The 21,084-nt window shown below is 38.8% G+C and overlaps 1 protein-coding gene across 2 annotated transcripts in view; it reads right to left on the bottom strand.

Moving 5' to 3' along the window:
* kcnn1a (potassium intermediate/small conductance calcium-activated channel, subfamily N, member 1a) overlaps positions 1-20,734 on the bottom strand; it is an 86,074-nt gene extending 65,340 nt beyond the window's left edge. The window contains exon 1 of one of the 2 annotated variants that reach the window (XM_032565520.1): positions 18,824-20,734. In XM_032565520.1, coding sequence (XP_032421411.1) covers positions 18,824-20,107 — 1,284 coding nt within the window. In that variant the 5' untranslated portion in view covers positions 20,108-20,734. The remainder of the gene's footprint in view (positions 1-18,823) is intronic. The other variant, XM_032565521.1, reaches the window with a different exon arrangement.
* Positions 20,735-21,084: the final 350 nt, after the last annotated feature.

The raw sequence follows: 21,084 nt of genomic DNA, 5'->3' as shown, positions 1-21,084 counted from the left end.
TGTAAAAAAAAGACCTATAATATATTTTAAACTTTTTAAAAAATCATAAGTTTACATATAGCAAAAGTATATGTAAACTCATTTCAGAATTGGTCAATTTTGAAAACCCAGTTTAATGATGATGTTATGCATACTGTAGGTTCATGTACAGTGTATGTAAATGTCTGGTTTTAACTATGTTTGTTTGTGACCTAGGGCTGCACAGTGGTAGAGCTGTTGCCTGGGTTCGATTCCCAGCCCAGGGTCTTTCTGCATGGAGTTTGCATGTTCTCCCTGTTCTCTCCGGGCATTCCGGCTTCCTCCAACAGTCCAAAAAACATGATAGTTAGGTTAATTGGTCTCTCTAAAGACCAGTCTCCCTAGGTGTGAGTGTGTGTGTTGTGTGTCCTGTCTGTTTCTGTGTTGCCCTGCGACAGACTGGCGACCTGAGAGTATTGAGAGTACTCTCAGTACTGCGTGTGACTCCCTGCTCAGATATCTCCAGAAAGCTGTCTATGTGTAGCACAGAGAGCAGCTGAAACACTAGTCAACACATTTTATGAGATCCATAGCAAAAACCTAAATATGTGAAGCAGAACTACTTTACTGCAAAGTGACATATTGTCATTTTCCTAAAATAATGGACAAAGTCTCTTTTTATTTGACAAAAGTAATTTTGGCAAAAAATGTAAAAAAAAAAAAAGTAAACAATCAGTTTCTTTCTTTCCAAAAGATGTCTTAGGTAAAAAATTACTCATTATTTGCCTAAGGTCATTATTTTAGGAAGGTGACAATATGGAGATAAAATATCTAGTAGATTGGGATTGCAGCTTTATATACATTGAAAAGGGAGCTTTAATCATTTATTTTACACACTATAAAGCTACAGATTTTGTAAGGAGTCAATTACTCAATTAATATCCTGGGTTTCCTTAAGGCCGCCACGTACCCGGGCGTACTGTGTGTTCGGTTGAGATCCCATAGTCTACATTTCTAATGGTAAATACATATCATTTCCCACAATTCAGTTGGATACTAGCAAGTTTGATGAGCTAGTTTGGCGGCTATGTGCATGTGTGACATTTGTTGTGAAATGCTGCTATATAAATAAACTTAATTGTAGTGAATTATCCTATATGTGAGATTGCCTTCATTGACTCTAATATAATATAGGACTGTTACTCTTTTTTTGGCAAAAGTCTAATCTTCATTGATGCAGAGCAGTATCAGGAAGAAAAGATCCTGATTGGTGCCTTCCTGAACTCTAAGACTAAATGTCTCATTCATGCATGCAGAAACTCTGTTCTCTCTTGAACACAAAGCAGATGTTCTGTGCAATAACTCTCAAAAATGAGTCAAGCTTTCCAAATCTGAATATTCAGGCAGCGAGCAAAGCATTGTGTGCCTAAACTATGATTCCACATCTGCCTGTTTTTTACAAGCATGTTAAGCCATTGAGCAGACGGTGCTGAATAGAGTCAGCCACTCAACTGCAAGACAACAACGTTTTAAGTGGCATGTGTGCACACCTGCACACAGCTCAGCAATGAACGACAAAGATCTGTGTGCAGCCGCTATTATTCATTCTCTCGTGCTCTTTGTGTTGTGATTGTGCCCCAACGCAGAAGTAACCTCAGATCAATAACCTAATTAGCCATAAAGCATATGCATTGTGGTCATACATTATACGCCCGACATCTACTGGCAACGTCTCGCAGGAATTACCATATAAATAAAAGAAGGTTGTTTATTAAGCTAAGAGCTGTGGTGGGAAATTTGGCTTACTACAGAGGTTAGGAAAGATTACGATGTTAGCTACAATGCAAATTAGAAAAGTGAAACATTACTAAAGGTCAGAGAATGGAGCTAAAAATTCCATGAGCTACTGGAGTGAGAACATATGCTGTGACTGCAAGTCAGCAGGTCAAGTAGCTGAGGAAACCCACATCATGGTCTCTTTCCACTCTTTGTGTTCAGATGGAAAGCAAGTAATTTAATACACCTCAACTTGTGCAAGCATATCAGCCAGAAGAACTAACAGGTGGAGCACTGTCTGAATTCCATAAGGTAATATGGGTGTGTGTGTGTGAGGGCACCGCCCTACCCCTGTGTGTGAAACACTCATCATCAAACGCTCAAGGTGAGAAAAGAAACTACAGGTGTTCACATTTCATCTTGGTAGTTTGTAACCAGGTTGTAGGCTGAGTTCCAGCATTTAAAAACAGAAAACAGGATGAAAGAGCCTGCAAATTATTTAAAAACTACCTTTAAACTCAATTTCGATGCAGCCAAAATACCACCTCATCCGACTGCCAAAACCCACGGTGACGACTCATCCAAGAGATCACAAAAGTCTCAGCTCAATTGAAGTGAACTCTGATGCGGCTAAAATCAATGCATACATGAATGCCAAGCAAATCAGAGACTGCTCCAAAAGCAGGAAGCGCACTACAGCGCTCGGCATTCTGGGTAAATACCAAAACATGTGGGTCTAGCTCCAGCAAGGGAAATGGCTCACACTGAGTCCGTTGTTGAAGAGGGTTTTTCTGGCACTTTTGCTAAAGACAAAAGAGAAATTCTTCAACCACTAAAATCTGATGTCCCTCCATTTTCGTTTACATTTCGTGAAGAAGAAAATTGCCCTTAGTGTCTTGTTCAGAATTTGTGTCATTTCACTCCGTGGTTCTCGTTGCAGTGCCACCACAGGCAAGGGGAGGAACAGGTTACTCAAAGGGTTTGGTTCGTTTGACACTGTCCAGTAACAAGGATTTCACACCATACTATTGGGTGTGAAAACATTAACATGTCTGTCTATATGACTGGACTGATCTGAATATAGGTCTGTATCTAGTTTTTCTTGTATCTTGAAATGACGTGTTGTGCATGAGGTCTATTTAAATCAACTTAACCAAACTGAATGACTCACTCTGTTTGGTTTTCTGCTATTTTTGCTTCTCTTTGCATGTTGAAGCTCAAACTTGAATCCTAATGTGGATCAGGAGTGTGTGAGTTAAACACCCACTACCATAAACATGTACAAAAGTCTAAATCCTAAAGATTATCTCCTGCACATGATTTGCGGACCTACCTCAACACCCTGGAGACACACTGCTACACAACACCAACCTGATCTCTCCATGGCAACACACACACGGTAACACAAGTCTATTTCAGAAGAGTGCAGAGTAGCTCTTCAAACAGCAGACAATAAAACAAGCAGAACAGCAAGTGGTTATCAAAAGAGCTTCAGGTTCATATACTTACTATCCATTCGTGCCGTCAGCTGCAGCAAAACAAAACACTCCTGCACCTTCCAGGCTGGAAAGTCCTTAGCCTTTATCAGGCCTCTACAGCAAGGCCACTCCTTCGTCACATACAGAGGATGTGAGCTGGGGATCTACCCGGGCTCTGACATTTAATTGTTCAGTGTGATGTGTTTACTTTGAAGGTGTTGGCTGCGCTCACAGACTCCAGTGCAGAAGTCAATGGAAACAGGGACGCCTAATGAGACAAAAACAAACGGAGGCCCGTGTAACAACAGCACAGAGATGACCGATAGAAAGTTTAAATCAGCATAATGTTCCTCCTGGCACAGAACCACAAGTCAATTAGACCATAAGCAGATCTGTCTGCATCAATTGTTCCAAGCTACAGCATTCAACATTATCTCAGCCAACACAAACATGCTACTGATCGGATGAAGTCCGTTTTTTTTACAGCGAGCCAACAAGCAAATTATCTCGGTATTTTCCTTAAATTGCCCAGCTGAAAAAACAGAGAGATCCTGAGAAAATACATTATCTCAGTAATAGGAAAACTGCACATGCAATCAGAGAAGATTTGGGTGGATCAAGAACAATAAAGCAGCAAACTGACAAATTAAGAAACTGAAGATGTTTTTTTTTTACCCTTATGTAAAGTAATATCTTAAAAACCCTCCCATGTTTCAGGGGAACCAAATCCCTCACTTTTAAAGCTTTACCACACTCTACTTCCACAGCCTGGAAACAGGACTAAAGACAAAGTTCTGTTTAAATGAGAGCTGACAACATTAATGTGTTAACACATAAGATTAGTTTGAACATTTTAACACGTTAATATTACAAAGCACAGACTACCTATTATGACCTAAAAGCCTCTCTCCCACTGAGGGTTACCTTGTTCACAGCAATGCATTATGGGACAGACGCACTGTGAGTGACAAACAACAGCAAATTTTCTGTGGCAGCAGTCAGCAACAAAAGTTGAAAATTTTTCAACTTTCTTGTGTTGTGTCACCAGCCTGCATGTTCACATCTACATGTAGTAGCTCTACATTTCTCATGCAGGAGTTATGGTGGTCACTCAGCTGGATGAGAACCAGAGACTGTCGCCTCGTCACACAAGTTCCATAGAGAATGATTAGAGAGGAACGTTTCTAAATGAACATTTAAAACAACATGACTTCCTTTAAACATTCTTGCATATAAAAACCTGGAAAACTGAGGATCTTCAGACATGTTTTGGTTTGAGATGATAAAACATTTTTTAAAAACGTGCGTACAGCAGCAGTTTGATGTGGGCTATATGGACAGTTGCCCAAGGTGCCATCAGAAAGGGGTGGAGCACCCAGGAACTAGAGATAAAATATATCTGTCAGTCTGAACATGTTTTCTACTGCTTGTATCCATGTGTGATGAAGTAAGTTTCCATTAGTTGCTGTTGAATACGGATAGACCACATTACCTGCTTTCTGCTACAAAAAATCTGATAATTTCTTGCATTTTAATTGGTTGGAGAGCAGCAGGAAAAGGGGTTTACCCAGGGCACCATTCCTGTAAGAAGCACACCTGTGTGCATATTTATATTTCAGGCTTATAAAGTTAAATATAGTGATTAATTGTGATTAATCACAGTGCCAGAGTGTGATTAATCTCATTTTATTTCTTTTGTTGATGGTTGTTTACTAGTGTAAATGTCAGTCAGATTGCAAAACTACTAACACCCATTGAACTTTTTCACATACATTACAATCCCACACTTCATGTATTTTACTGTGATTTTTTGTGAGAGATTAAATCTAATCACAGTGGACCCTCAACTACTCGCAGTTCAATATTTGCAGATTTTTCTGCGGAATGTAAGTCCAAATTATTTGTGGAACATCCAGCTATTTGCCAATTTTTTCTTGGGCAGCTGACATACCCAGGCACAATGCTACTTGACACACTATTGGTTGGCACTTACAAAGCAGCAAATTCCAGAAGTGCCATTTATCTTCCATGAAGCTGATTGGCAGACATAAGGAAGAATGTTAGCTACTGTGGTTTCTGCTGTTAATGGTATATTTTGAGTTTGAACTGTTAAAAGTACTTAAAAAGTAGTATTAAAAGTAGAACTTCATGTGTATATATATATATATATAAATTGAACTGATTTAATATTGTAAATATCACCAGATTTAGGTTTATAAAGTATATATTTCCTACATTGTTTGCACTGTTTTGGAGCTGGTTTTAATCTCATTGCAAATGTGTTCAGTGACAAACAAATTACAATTCTAATTGTAAAATAGGCAGCTATATGCATTTTTAGATGGGATCTCAAGTATTTGTGGATATTAACTATTTGTGGCTGGCTGTGGCCCCTGGCCCCTACAAATACCAAGGGGCCACACAATTATGACCTAAAAGGACAATGATTTTTCAATTCTGCAAAGAAAAATCTGAAAGCTGTGGCACACATTTGAATCCAGCTCCTTTAATTCTGATGCACCTAAATAAAATCCAGTGTACCAATTTGAAAGTAATAAGGTCTAAAACTTGAGCAGGGAATTTAACTTCAGTATAAATGCAGCTGTTCTGTGAAGGCCTCAGCGGTTACAGTAGAGAACAATCAGCCTCATGGAGACTAAGGAACCCAGAAGACGGCCAGGGAGAACTATCAGTGACTGCAGGAACCAAGAACTAGTGAGGTGTTTAGAGTGTGCTCAGGACCTTCAGAGGCTCATGAACGGGAGATCGGTGGACCTGTAAAAGGATCACAGATGACTAAAGCTCACTGCTGCACCGAGTGAGTAAAAAAAAAAAAACAACTTATTACACAATCTAAAAGATAACATGGTGTCAGAACACTTAGTGAATTATATATTGTGCTCCATGGGGTCACATGTCCACGGAGCGGTCAGGGTGTCCACTGGGACCAATGGCCGCTGATAAAGCAGACAGAATTCACCTGCAGGTTCCTGATCTGGATCAAAGAGCGAAAAAAGAAGCTGATGTGGGATGATGGATCAAGTTTACTATAACATCATATAGCTGGCAGACTGAGCATCAGAATGCAATGCTGGAAGCAGCCAAGAAGGTAAGATAGCATAGATCATATTCCTGGCAAATTTAGATGAAAACTTATTTTCATTCAACAATGAGGTTCGTTTCTGATATTAAATGAGAATGGCATCTATCAAAAGATTATGAATCAAAGTGAAAGGAGTATCATGTGTGTTTAATTAACTAGTGTGTTTTTTGTTGTTATTGTTGTATTTTGTATTTTATTAAAAATGTTGTGTTGGAAATTATTTTCACCCTTTATTTTGAACCTAATTCTGTCAGAGGTATGAATTATTTTGGGCTCAACTGTTGCCTGCTCTTTTTTATGTGAATGTTGCTGTGATGTCTATGAAGCAGACACAGACCTGGACAAACAAGTTCATGGAAGCATAACATATTTAATAAAAATGACAATAATAATAAAAATGTGCAATTACAGAAAGCTGAAACATGACCGATATTGCTCTAACAAATATGAACAATCCTCAATTTTGTCTGTAAACTTTCCTCAACTTTCCATGCACTTAAAGGGGCATATCTTCTAGGAATATTTTAAAGCACAATGAAGTAATTATTCTAACTTTAGTTGTTATAAAAATGGTACAGATATCAAATATGACTTAAAAGAAATTTGACTTGAAATTGGCCTCTGTCTCTTTAAGAAGCTCCTGCTCTGTCTGACACTCTGCCTTCAGTATGACATCACAACAATGCTCCTCCATGATGCAACCGTTTACAACTGTTCTTAGGAGCATTGAATCAAGAAGTCGTTCCTATGATGAGCTCAGCAGATGCACAGTTCCACCACACTGCAAAAACACTCAATCTTACCAAGTAATTTTGGTCTAGTTTCTGGTGCAAATATCTTATTACACTTGGAATAAGATAAACTAACTTAAAAGTAACTTTTCAGCAAGATATGCACACTTGTTCCATTGACAGATCATTTAACTTATGGGAAAAATGCCTTGCTATAAGTGAAAAAATCTGCCAATGGAACAAGTACTTTTTCATTTCATGTTAAGGAATTATTTATTTAAAACAAGCCTCTAAATCTATCTACAAAGTTACTTTTATGTTAGTTTGGTCTTATCTCAAGTGTACTAAGATACTTGCACTAGAAACTAGACCAAAACTACTTGGTAAGATTTTGTGCTTTTATAGTGCAGGTGTTTGCTAATTGCTACTGCTGCTAGTCTGGAGGAGCAGAGAGAGACGGGGGGAGGAGTGATGCTCTGTGAGGTGGAAGCTCAGCTGGAGTCTGCAGCTCCAAGGAGGAGTTTTGTGGTAGTAGACGGAACTTTGTTTAGAAGCATGATTAGGCACGCTCAATGGTTACCATGTGATATAAAGCTCATGGTATAAAGCTTTATATCCTCTATTAAACCTTTAACAATGGTTTAACCAGTGTTTTACTGAGAACCAGCTCCTTTAATGAGCTCAGCAGATGCACAATATTATATAAATCTCAAAACATCCATCCTACATAATATCGCCCCTTTAAATTATTTCCAGTTCTCAGAATCTGACCAAGTGATTAACTGTCAAGGGTATCTGCAAACTGGACTAAACTATATCATTATTTGTGATTTTTCTACTTCGCCGACATTCCCCCAAAATAAGTGAGATGAGAATTAATCCAGCAGTCTTTATAACCTAGAGTGCCCTCTGTGAGGAGGGACATCAGCCATGGCAGTAAGTGCCAAGTATTAGAGTACTTACACAGCATACCACAAAGGCAGTAGTAATGTTCCTAAGGTAGGTACAATATCTGACTAACTGCCATCTATTCAGGGACTATTGCTATTGAGTTTCAAGGTGTGCAGTGGGATAATGTAATGTTATACACTAGGTCAGACTTGTTCGGTCACAGGTGCTTTGTTTAAGAGATTTCAAAAGGGAGGGGTGAGTAGAGGCTGCCTGATTAAAGGCAAGTCAATGAGATGTTATCATGATGATGGAAAATATTCATCAATAGATAGTATGTATTACCCTATCAGTATGCTTAGCACAACACAGCTGAGGAAAAGGCAGAATGTGTTTCTATAACATTCTTCTACTTTCTGATTCTGTTTTTAAAATTAAAATAGGATTATGTATGTCTGACAATCAAAAGTCCTATTTACTGTCCCAATTCTACGCTGAAGAGCTGTAAAGCAAAGGCAATAATTATAATACAAACATCGCTGTGCCCATGTGATTCTCATCAGCAGTGTAGAAAGTTTATGTTTATCCTCCTGCTGATTCTGAGAATTTTGCAGTTATGATTGGCACCCTGCTGTGCAGACATCTCTGGGTGCACACTGCTTTTCGTTTAAGTTGCTTAGTTTGAAAAGATAAAAAATCGTCCTATATGAAGTTCAGAAACAGCGTCACAACTATTCAACACTAAAGAGATTTCACAAATATATATATATATATATATTCAAGTCAATGAGAAATTCTCATTGAATTTCTCATTGAATTCAATGAGAAAGTGTGTCCAAATTTTTGGTCTGTATTGAGTACAGACCAAAAATGTCTGTGTATATGAACACTGTTTGAATTATATTTGAATCCTTAAAACTACTATGATTGTTTGAAATGAGGTCACAACTTAACCATCCTTTATCTTTACAAACAAGTTTGTTTTTCTTTCTGTTTCATTATGCATGACCATTTAATCTCACCAAAGATACCTTGTTTACATTTACACATTTACAAAAGTGTTGGAAAATCAATGATCCAATTTTTCCCTGATCAGTAAACGCACCAAAGCTAAATGTTATAAGACAACAATCTTTATTGTGGAAATTCTTACTACAGGTAAAAAAAAAATAAAATGAAATTCAACGTTATCTAGTTTTCGTGCCAGTGAAGTGTTAAAAAGGAAGTCAGAGAAAATCCTTTACTACAAGATGCCAGGTTGTTCCATAACGTTGGTGGCCCTGGTCACACTTTAGCAGATAACAAAAAATGGGTCTATTTGATCATTTTAAGCTTTCAGCCGCTGTCATAGAAGATATTGGATTTAGGTATGATGACAACGTTTTATAAGTCTGAGTTAAAGTAAGGAACAAACACAGAAAAACTAATGTTTCAAATTATTAATGCTAGCAAAGTGTTCATGGAAGCTAATATTGGATGGTACATTAGATACATTACATTAGATGGTAATGTAATGTATCTGGTGGTACATTAGATACATTTATGTCAGGCACTTAAGCAGTCACCTCTGGGGTTCTGTCGATCCGATTTTCTGTTGTAAGTGTAAATGAACGACTCAGCTTATTGCAAATCAAAAGTTACAAGATTAACTCCAGTGTTACAACAACTGCTCTCAAATACACCCAGTGTGACATCTCCTCTGCTCCTAATGTTATGAAGCCAGCAGACTTGAAATAATATTTTGAATAGTAATTATTATTCCTCTTAAAGACCGTGTGCATCAGCATGTCAAAACTTCACAAAAACTAGAGATTGGAATTAAGTCTTCCTCTGAAATCCCATACAATCAACAGGCAGGGTTTTGAAAACAGAATCTTATGACATGTGTGATGTTAAAATTAGAGGTGCACCAATCAATCTGCCAGAGATCATCAGTGATCATGTCCAATACTGAAAACTGACTGGAACAATCAATATTTTCAGTGTATTAAATCAACAGCCTGTACTGTGATGCAAATTTCCTAAGCTTATTAAAAACCAGATAAAGTTAGCAGAATATAATTTGATGCTTCAAGGCAAATGATCTAAAAATTATTTCTTTATTATGTTATTCTATGATTTAGAACAAGAACCTCTACTGAAGAAACTACAGCTCTGTTTTTTTTCTGTTATATCCAATAATCCATAAAAAACTGAAATAGAGGAACATTTTAATCAGCAGGTCAGACCTAAAAAAAAACAGGACAATTATGCCAACTGGGGATCGACTGATCAATGAATCTCTAATTAAAATATTATTTTAAGACATTGTCACATGCATATTTCCCCTATGAGTATCTCGATGTACTGTTATTTTGCTTTAAATCTACAAATTTAAAATAACAGAAAACAGATAATTTAAGCTATGTTTTTCATTCACCCTCCATTTATTTACACTCAATGTTTTATACTGTAAGAGGTAGAAAGCAGCTTCAGAATACGGCTTTTATTCCCCCAAATCCAGGAGCAGTATCATGGTGATAGCATGGGCCCCTGAAAACAGCTGCATTTAACAAGCTGTCCAGTGGTCTTATTTAGATGATGCACCCTCATCAGGGCCACCTGGTTGTTTCCTTCCCTCTTGTCCTATGATGTAAAATCTTCGCTTTGACTGGACAAAGAGGAAATGTCAAGGGAGGGAAAGTAAAACCCAGTCAGTGGAAAATCAGAAAGAAAGCTTGTTGATAAAAAATGAGCATCGTTATGTCTGCTTCCATTGGTAATTAGCGATGTTTCACCAACCAGATCACTCAAAAGATAAACAGTAGCTCTCTAAAAATAATGTCACTTGGCTCTGATGATTCATCAATAATCGACTGCAGCAAAACTGAGCATACAGACATGTAATAAACATGTAGTACCTTCATGGTGTCAAATCTATCTCAAATGCAGTTTTCATTTGGTTTACTTTTTAAATCTAACATTAACTCACTAATTATTTCCAATTACAATTGAAAAGATGAGGTCTTTAAGGTTGAAGGAAAACATTGCAACACGATAATCGAATATTGAATTTGTGATATCAGTCATAATTAACCCAAATCTTTCTCCTTTTTCTCTATGTCCGATCATCAGGATTTCGTCAGGACACTCGGTGTCCTCCTTTGGAATTTCAGCCTCCAGCATCTACATCATGTTGGTCATCAAGGACTGGGAAAGTCCATCTGAATGACCCAATTGTTCAATTACATGAAGTGAAACAATCCACAGCACTTGGAATATAATACCTTTGCCAATACATCACCAAAGCAGTGCTTTTCCATGCAATATGCCACACACTGATATAGTGATGTTAACTCTAATTCAAATGATTATCTACTAAATATCTCATTCCATTTTGGTCATGGGTGTTTTTGTTATTTTAATGTCTCTTTCATTTATTTTAATTTCTAATGCAGAATTCCCACACAGCATAGATACATTTGGAAAAAGTATGGAATTAGATTATTTTCCTGGTTTGGATAAATGGAGAAAAGGTTTATTTCCAGAATGATTTCCAAAGGTTGTCCCCATAGATTTATCAATCCCCCCATAATGTGTCCCGCCATCCATCCATCCATCCATCCATCCATCCATCCATCCATCCATCCATCCATCCATCCATCCAGGTCACAAATGTAAAGATCTTGAACTTAACTTATTATCATTAAAAACTTGGCACTTGACTTGGACTTTCACACCAATATCTCATGACCTCATTGAGCTGTTTGACTTGAAAATTCATGAAACAAAAAGAATGTCACAGTGGAGCTGTAACCCGGCACAATACAACATGGCTATGTACAGTACAGACCAAAAGTTTGGACACACTTTCTCATTGAATTCAATGAGAAAGTGTGTCCAAACTTTTGGTCTGAAGTGAGTACAGACCAAAAGTTTGGACACACAGTTGTGTCCACACTTTTGGTCTGTACTGTATATTTGATCCACTTGTTGCTGCAACATTTTTTCCCTGTTTTTTTCTATGATAACTGCAAAGAAGCCCACAGTGGTGGAGAGGTCATCCCTGTCAGCGCTAGCATAGAAGGCTACACGACATTGGGAGGGACTTGGAACATCACCCAAGTCACCCATTTTGATATTTATTTTGATATTTATTATGATTTTGTTTATTTATTTATCTTATTTATTTCACAATAAATAAGATATTTATTTATAAATCACCCAACCACAATAATGTTAAAGCCATCTCTAGTAGCTTCTCAAATGCAGACAGAAGCAACTGATGAAGGACCGGTGTTTTTACTGCCAGCCTGGAGTCGGTGTCATGAGTGCTGTCAGTGGTTGTATTGACATTATTGCCAGAGCTGCTACAAGTAAACAGGTGTTGTGCTGGGTGATAGGCTCAGAGCAAAATGCTTTACGATAGAGAGCACCCTGAAGTCATAATGGAAATGTTCCTATAAAAATTCAATAAAATCCTCACGTCTCTCCATCATGTCAGACAGGTGGGTTACCAGCAGAAAACACCTTTTTAACAGGACAAATAATTTCCATTACATAAATTTCCTGTTTCAATCTATAGATATTCAGAGGATCCAACATATTTCACAAAGTGTCACTTAAGTTTCTTAAATCAGTTGAGGTTAACGGTATTAACTCCCAGCCTTCTTATAGTTTTACATCTTAAATCCAGATCTAACACAACAGAGAAAAAATTGACATAATATTTTTTCCTCTCTCTGGCACAAATTACAAATTGATCAAAAACAAATAAATCTGGGGAAGTAAGACCTGCAGTCTAAACAACTAACTTTCCACATTTAAACATGCACAACGATTGATAAGCCAAAGCAAAAATAGAGACCAATGAATAGTTAATGTTAGCTTTTCCTTTTGTTTTTCTTTTCTGGTTTTGAATGCCATGTTCACAGTAATAACAATAAAAGTGATAAGACAGTATTCACAACTTTTCAGTCTTCTTCAGGTAATGGTATGGCTGTGACTGAAGGTGACTGCAGTCACAGCCCCACAAGCACAATCTTGTAAAACATATTCAGCTTCTTCAGGGCAGCAGCTACATAAAGAAGTGGGATTTGTGCCGCTAAACTGCTCATAACTGCATTTAATCATCCTTTTAAATTTATTAACATTTACTGATGCTCTGATGGAACCAACAGTGGAGTAAATAGTAAAAATAATTTTGACAATTATATGTATAGTTTTATAAGGAAATCTAGTTATTTTGATTATGGATCAATTTGCCCATTATTTGTTTTAATTAACTGACTATTAACTTCCATTTAATTCACAACAAGTCACAAGCAGCCTGAGGTCAAACTTGTCCAAGACTTCATAATCAAAGTTTGACTTAGTATTTTCTTTACTTAGGATCTGGCCTGATACTTGGGGGGTAAACGCTTATTGTGACTGGCCCCCACCTCTGGTTGGAACCCTGCTGTCACTCAGTCATTTCCCTGAAATGTTCTTGCTGAGTTTGGAACAAACCCCATTTCTATAAAAGCTAATTCCAAAGACTTATGGAAATGTTTAAAATCAAATTTGACAGCAATCAGAATGAAAAAGGATATCAAGAGATTTGCTCTATAAGCCACTATTTTTGGTTTTTTGTACACATAAGAAAACCTAGCAAAAATGCCGGTTTTAAATGATAAACAACCCCAAACTAAAGGCCGTTTTACAAAAAGGCTTTTGAAGGTGAAAATGTAATTCCCAAATGTTTGGCTATATGAATTTGCTACTTCCAGTCCTAAAATATCACGTCTGCATCTTCAATGGTTGAGAATCAAAAGGTCCAGTCCCTGGAATCTTACCACCCTGGATGGAGAACCTGAAGGATGATGCAAGACTTTAGTCAGGTATTATTTTCCTGTTTCTGAAGGACACAGCAGTTGGCTCAGACGCTTCTTATGCTCTCTAACTGTGCAGTGTCCTCAAATTGTTTAAGGATATGACATTTATTCCCCTATTAGCTCTTGAGAATCAGGTTTCAGGAGACTCACTGTAATGCTTGTCATTGTTAGTAAATTTAAAGGCAGCAGCTACATAACTGAGATTGGTGTTTTTTATTGGCAGGGTTGTTGTAGTCCTAACATGTCTGGAGATATATTAGAAAACTAGAAGCACCAGGCTGCTAAATAGCTCAAATTCTGCACTGTTGTATAGATCAGACACTTAACAATTCTGCACTTCTTTTATTTATTTTATCTGTTATTTGTGTTTTCAATTAAAGGGGCAGTATTATGTAATATCGACTTTTTTGAGCTTCACATCATATTATAATGTTATTCCCTAATTAAAAACATACCCACAGTGTTGCCTTGATTCTTTGATGCATCTTTGAGAAATCCTTTAGTCTCCCATGGAAACCATTCAGCTGTGCAAAAAAACTGGGTGGACTTAGCCCCGCCTTCCAGACCGAGCTCCAACTCTAAGCTGCAATTTCCAAGCCTCAGAGCTTCCGCCTGAAAGAGCAGCCCCAATTTTTTAAATCTAAAAACTGAGTTTCACCCTTTGAATTCAACAACTGTTACAAATGAACTTTTAGATGGTTTTCTAATTGACTGACATGCACCTATAATGTTCAAAATATTTCTCACAATGAGAGTCGTTGCCATTTTGAATAGCACTGTACAGAGATCACATACTTTCCACAACAGAGGTTTTCTTGCATGAAACAAAGCAAATATTTTTAGATTTTTTTAGCAAGAACTGATGTTTCAACTGGTGCGACTCCTCCACTCAGTTCCTTCAGACTAGTCAGCGACGACTAGCAAGCACCTGGTGGAACTGCACAGCTACTGAGCTCATTATAGGAGCTACTTCTGAGTGCAATGCTGGTAAAAACATTGTTAAAGTATTAATAGATTAGCCGTGTTGTGATGACTGAATTAAGGTGGAGCTTCAGAAAGATCAGGAGTTTTTAAAGAGACAGAAGCCCAATTTCAATGTATTAATATGCAAAGTCAAATTTCTTTAAAGTCATATTTGACATTTACAGGATTTTTATCACTGAATGTAACATAGACACTGGATTGTGCTATAAAATGGCACTATTGGCCTGGAAAATACTGTATATAAGACTGCCCCTTTAATATCAATCTGTTCTAATTAAGACATGCTGTCTCACCTTCATATGTGGATTATAACTTGTCACAATAAGTCAGTTACATTTCCTGGAGTAACTTTTTGTGAAAAAAAAAAAACAACTTACTTGTAGGTTCAGTTTTACTGTACTCCACTTTTTACTTTTACTTGAGTAAAATTACTGTGAAAATATCACTACTTCTACTTGATCAAAATTACTGGATACCCTATACTGTGAGTAACTTCACTAAATGAAGAACAAGCCTGTTTGAATCAAAATTGCATGAGACACACACCTACAGTTTCAGTTAAAGTGAGACCTCTAGTTTTGTACACAAGCTTTGTTCTAATGTTATTTTCTACCTACTGAGCCTTTTGTGCAACTTGGAGATCAGAATATACTGTTATTGGATTCATTACATGTGTGTGTGTGCGTGCGTGCGTGCGTGCGTGCGTGTGTGGGGGTGTGGGGGTGTGTGTGTTTTATATGTTTACATAGAAAAAAATTATTTAGGAAAGTGTTTCTCTTGCCTAAATCTGTTATGTTTCCACTCTAGCATTTAAAGTAGCAAATTTTGTGCATAACTTTATATTTTTCTCTGATGATAATTTTTACATATTAAACAGTTAGATTTTTTATTAAATATTTTTTAACTTGAAGAATTTCTTATTTGGCTACTTTTTAATGTTGCTCGTACGGGATTACAATTTTTGGCTACTCTACCCGACGCTGGTCATTTTGTTCTAAGCTAATTAGGATACTGATGGGTTCATTTCAATACATTCAATTGTCATTTAAAGTGAATATTTTTAGGAATTCAATAAAAAGTAATGTAGCTCATAATATAGGTTTGCTACACACTTAGTGATATATTCTAAGCATGTCTTTCTGGTCATTTTAATTATGTTTACACAATCTAAAAATTCAGTTTCTAGAAAAACTTTGGGCAGACCAGTAAAAGGGACTTTAACAAAGGCTAAGAAGTGAAAATAAATAGATTTAAATCTAAATAAGCTACTCTTCTGATAAGTGCAGTTGTTTAGAAGGAAAAAGACTTATTATTAATAAACCTTAAAACTTTTTCTTCAGGTAACTTTTGAAAATGTATTTGTCCCCTTATATATTCACCTGAATGTTCCAGATTTGTACAGATTTGAATCTTAGATGAGAGCTTGAGTAAGAACAGTTTCAGTTTCTGATCTAACTGAGTAGAGAAGCTTATCCAAACCAACCTGGCCCTGTGTAAAATAGTACTTTCTTCCTAAGCCTAATACCTGCTTGTGCCACCGTTGGTGCTACAGCTGCTTTATGGATTTGCAATCCTTGCTAGATTTTCACATTGCTGTGGAAGAATTTTAACTCACTCTTCTTTGCAGAATTGTTTTAGATCAGCCACCGTGAAGGATTTCTGAGCATTAAGATTAATCCACATCTTCAGATTCAAGTCTAGATCATAACAAGGTCACTCCAAAGTTTGATGGTCAGAAATTCTCCTCTGAAGCACCAAAGCAACCCCAGGCGATCCACCATATTGAACTACCGGGATGATGTCCTTTTTCAAAATGCTGCACAAGATCTCAGAGGATTTATAATTTCCAAACATTACGCTGTTGTGTCACCCGTTCACAGAATATTCACCCAAAACTAAAGGATCATCAAGATGTGTTTCGGTAAACGTTAGATGGGCCTTTGCATTCTGCATTCTTTTTAGTCAGTATTAGTAGCTTTAGTTGGCGTTCTGGGTTCTTTAGTGATCTCCTGGATCAGCCGTCACTCTAGGAGTGATCTTGATTGACTGACCACTCCTGGGAAGTCCTACCACTGTACCAGGTTCCAGCCCACATGTTTCATTTCTGATAATGGCTCCTACTGTTGTTTGCAGGAGCCCCAAAGCCTTAGAACTGGTCCTGGAAATCTGTTCTGGAAATGTACATTTTGTACATTTTTAAATTAACCAACTCAGTCGCACATTCACTTAGATTGGATTATACTTTTTTTTTATAACTACATGGTGTGTATGCTGAAATTTTGCTCTTACTGTACAGTATTTTTATTCTTTATTTTGCTTTTATGCATTTTATATTCTATCTTTGTTCCAAACTATTTGCTTTAATTGCCTGTCACTTTGCTGTTGATGTAATAATTCTATTCTATTCTAATCTGAACCTTTAAATAGGCACAATGTATTGTTTTATTTTAGTTTTTGTTGTTGTTTTTCATGCAGTTAAAAAGGTTCTATTTAAGTGATTTCTTTATTCTGCAGGTCTGGTAAATAAGATTTGAGTTAAAATAATTTCTCAAAGAAATAAGACTAATTAATTAGCAATGAAGGCAACCACTTTCACATGGGGCAAGGTTGATTTGGATAGCTCTCTTTACCCTTAATAAACAAAAGAATGATTTAACTTTTTTATTGATATGATTTGACTTTTTATGTAATTTGAATATTGCATAAAAGTTTGATATTTCTTGCCAGTCATCTCAGAAAGTGAAACGTATATCATCACACATAGAGCCTTTGTTTCTTTACACACACGCGCACGCCTGCACACACACACATATATTATTATTGTTATTATGGTTATATTTGTATTATTCTTTAATACCGTAGATGGAGTACCTTATCATCGGATAAGCAATTTCCCCTTGTGATCAATAAAATACATTCCATCATATATATATATATATATATATATATATATATATATATATATATATATACTGTATATATATATATAGCAATCGATCTATATACATATATACATGTATATATATATAGATATAGATATATATTCGTGTGTGTGTGTATGTGTATGTGTAAATGTGAATATGAACTTGTTTTCTTTGCATTATTTGAGGTCTGAAAGTGCTACATCTTTTTCGTTATTTTAATCATTTCTCATGTTCTGCAAATACTAATCTTTTGCTTGGAATTTCAGAAACATGTTGTCAGTAGTTCATAGAATAAAAGGAACAGTGTCAAACACATACCTATGAAATGTAAAATCAGAGAAACTGATAATTTTACTTATCTTAAGATCTCTTATTTTTTTCCCCAGAGCTGTATATTATGTTACAGATAATAAAAACCCAAAATTCAACGTCTTTACTCAGGTCGTCTTTATCTGATATTAAATAATTTGGTGACTAGAAACATGCAAGTATATTACAACAGAAATATGAAATATGCACAGGGCACTTTTTCCCATAAATGAAAGTGGATCAAGACTTTTGACCAGAATATTCAGTACGCAGAACATTCTGTATATCCAACGTCAGTGGAATAAGTTGGCCATGCTCTGCTGCAGGTACAGGCCTGTGTCGGTTTACCTAGCCTCTGTGTGTTGTGTCGGGAAGGCAGAAGGGGAGCATCCTCCGCTCTGGTCCCCCTCTGTTCAGCGGGAGCAACAAACGCGCTGTAATTCGGCTGCCGGGGAGCTTCATTAGGCTCCTGTCAGCGGGCCCCCCAAAACAAGTCTGCAACACGGAACAGGTGTGTGCGCGCGACACAGCGCCATTGCTCTTTTGTGTGCGCGCGCGTGCGCGCGTAACCAAATGAAACAAAATACCACACAACATGCTGGGTCACATGTTAAGTACTTACATCAGTGTGTTTCTGTCGACGCTGAAAATAATGTGAAGCTTATCACACACACACACACACACGCCGCTCACTGTACCTAGAATATATTGTGCTCTATCAAAATCAGATGACAGGCGTGGTCATTAAATGAAAAGCTAACAGCAGTTTGTTTGTTGCCAGGATCGGTTAATTAGCTGATGGGAAGCGGAGGGTCTGTACCTTATGGAGGTCGATGCGGATCCTCTCCTCTCCTTTATGCGGGCTCTCGGGCCACAGGTGATAGCTGGAGCCGTAGTTTGGGCTGTCTTTGCTGCTGTGGCTGCCAGAAGCAGACGAGTTCCCCGCGTATGCGTGCGGTGTTGCAGGGGGGGTTACGCGACTGTGTGACTGCGCCTGACCGCCCTCCGCGGCTATCCGTCCACACTTATTGCGTTCTCTGTCACAGTGCTGCTGCTGCTGCGAAGGCTGGGGACGGAGCCCCGGCGCGCCTTGCTGCTGCTGCTGCTGCTGCTGCTGCTGCTGCAGCTGCCGATGCTGCAGCAGCTGCTGCCGCTCCTGCTGTTGCAGCAGAGGAGCCCGGTGAGTTCTACATAGCTCTCCGGAGCCGCTTGCGCAGTAGTTGACGGGCAGGCTGCTTCCCACCAGTAGCTGTTGCTGCGCTCGCAATTGTGGGATCTGTTGCTGCTGCAGATCCTGAATCTGACACTCGAACGCTTTCTTAGTCTCGTTTGACTCGCGTGCATCTAAAGAGTGCCCTTTTTGTGAGTTTGCACGGCTTCCTTCAGGGGAGGGGTCCCTCTGTTGGAGTCCTAAATGACAGTGCTGCTGCTGCTGCTGTGGCTGCAACTGCCTGTGGTCTTGGTGTCCTCCTGCGCCTCCTCCTCCCCTGCAGCGTTCCACGGTGTTCGCCTGTTGGTAATTATTGGCGCTCCTTCGGAGACGATCCCCTCTTCCAGATCTACGGGAAAAGAGCAGAGAGGAGGAGGAAGACGTTGGTGGCGGCGGCAGAAGTGGTGGGAAAGGCGGGGAGGGCTGCGGGGGGAGAAAGTCTACAGGACGGAATTGATTTGGAGGAAGGCTCGCTTCTTGTTCCGAGAAACTGCAGTGGCAGCTTGGAAAAACAGCCTCCCTCTCTGACTGCAGCTGCGGCGGTTGCTGCGAGCCGTCCGGGGCCCAGGGAATGGGATCCTGCCGCAGGTGCACCGGCTGACCGGCGCTGCGTTCTCCGCCTCGCTGTGAAGGTCGCCGGCTGCTGTCGCAGCTCGCCAGCGGCAGCGGGTCGCCGCTGTGAACCGGTCTCCGAGGGGGCTGGCTCACACACGGGAGCTCCTGGGGGCTCTGGCGCTGAGCGGCGGTGGTTGGAGTGCGGACTCTGTGGTGAGAAGAGGGCGGGGGCGGCAGACTGAAAACGGGCGCGACTTGCTCTCGGCTCTGCTCGTTGTTCCCTCGCTCTTCGTCTGGTATGTGGTGCTGATGGACCGCTCCCGCGTTCCGATGCCGCATCCCCTTATCCGCCTCGTCGCGCTGTGGGTGCTCCTTTGCCGTGCAGAGCTCCGAAACCCATTCATTGCGATCAGTCCCAGCAGAGTAGGACCGACTAGTACCATTGGTAGGTTTGACCAGGACCTGCCTTAAGACGTCACCGTACAGCCACAACACCGCCTTCGACTCAATATCGGTCCACTGCGTGCCATGCGCACAGGTTGCAGGGATCGATCACTCCGGTGGGGTGCTCCCACAATAGGCAATGTGAGATGCTAAAAAGTGGTTCACTCCTGCTTTCACGGTCAGTCTACTGCGGATCTCCACTTTTTTTCCACGCAGTGTCAGAAATCCTTTCCGCCTCCGTGTCACCTGTCTGAATCTAACGCGACACTTTGCTCCAATGTAGAGGCGATTTCATTTCTATTTGCGATGACATCATATGCCACCAAAGTGTGCGATGTTGAAACAATAGTGAACGTCCTTGTGCAAATCCAGTTTCCATTTATTGGTGAATGAGGGTATGAATCAAATCACCAGAGTAAGCCAGGCCGTCAGGGTCTGATCCTGGCACATTCCTGTGTAAAGAGTTCATCATTAAACAGTTGATTTAGTCTGACCAGGCGATGACCAGCCAGTCAGGAAGAGAAGCTGAGTAGATATCTGCTTTTTTTTTTTTTTTTTGCAGCTGCATAAACGTTACATCATCACCAAATGAGCAGAAATGATCATAAATCAAAGAGTGTTAAGAAACTTTATTAACAAACTCTATAAGGTAAAGCAAGTATGAAAATACTAAATAATTAATAGAGTAGGTCACAAAATAATGAAGGTGAGTTGTGCTCATAATTTAAAGCATGACAGTTTAAATATTATTTGAAGAATCCATGCAGGCATTGTGATAGAGGACCCTGCAAACATCTGCAGACCACAGACTGGATTGTTGGATTTTATGTGATAGACCAACACAAAGGGAGCATATTATTTATGAGGTGGAA

The sequence above is a fragment of the Xiphophorus hellerii genome, chromosome 6, assembly GCF_003331165.1.
Source record: "Xiphophorus hellerii strain 12219 chromosome 6, Xiphophorus_hellerii-4.1, whole genome shotgun sequence".
NCBI classification, from domain to species: Eukaryota; Metazoa; Chordata; class Actinopteri; order Cyprinodontiformes; family Poeciliidae; genus Xiphophorus; species Xiphophorus hellerii.
This window is presented reverse-complemented; position numbering and strand designations above follow the sequence as displayed.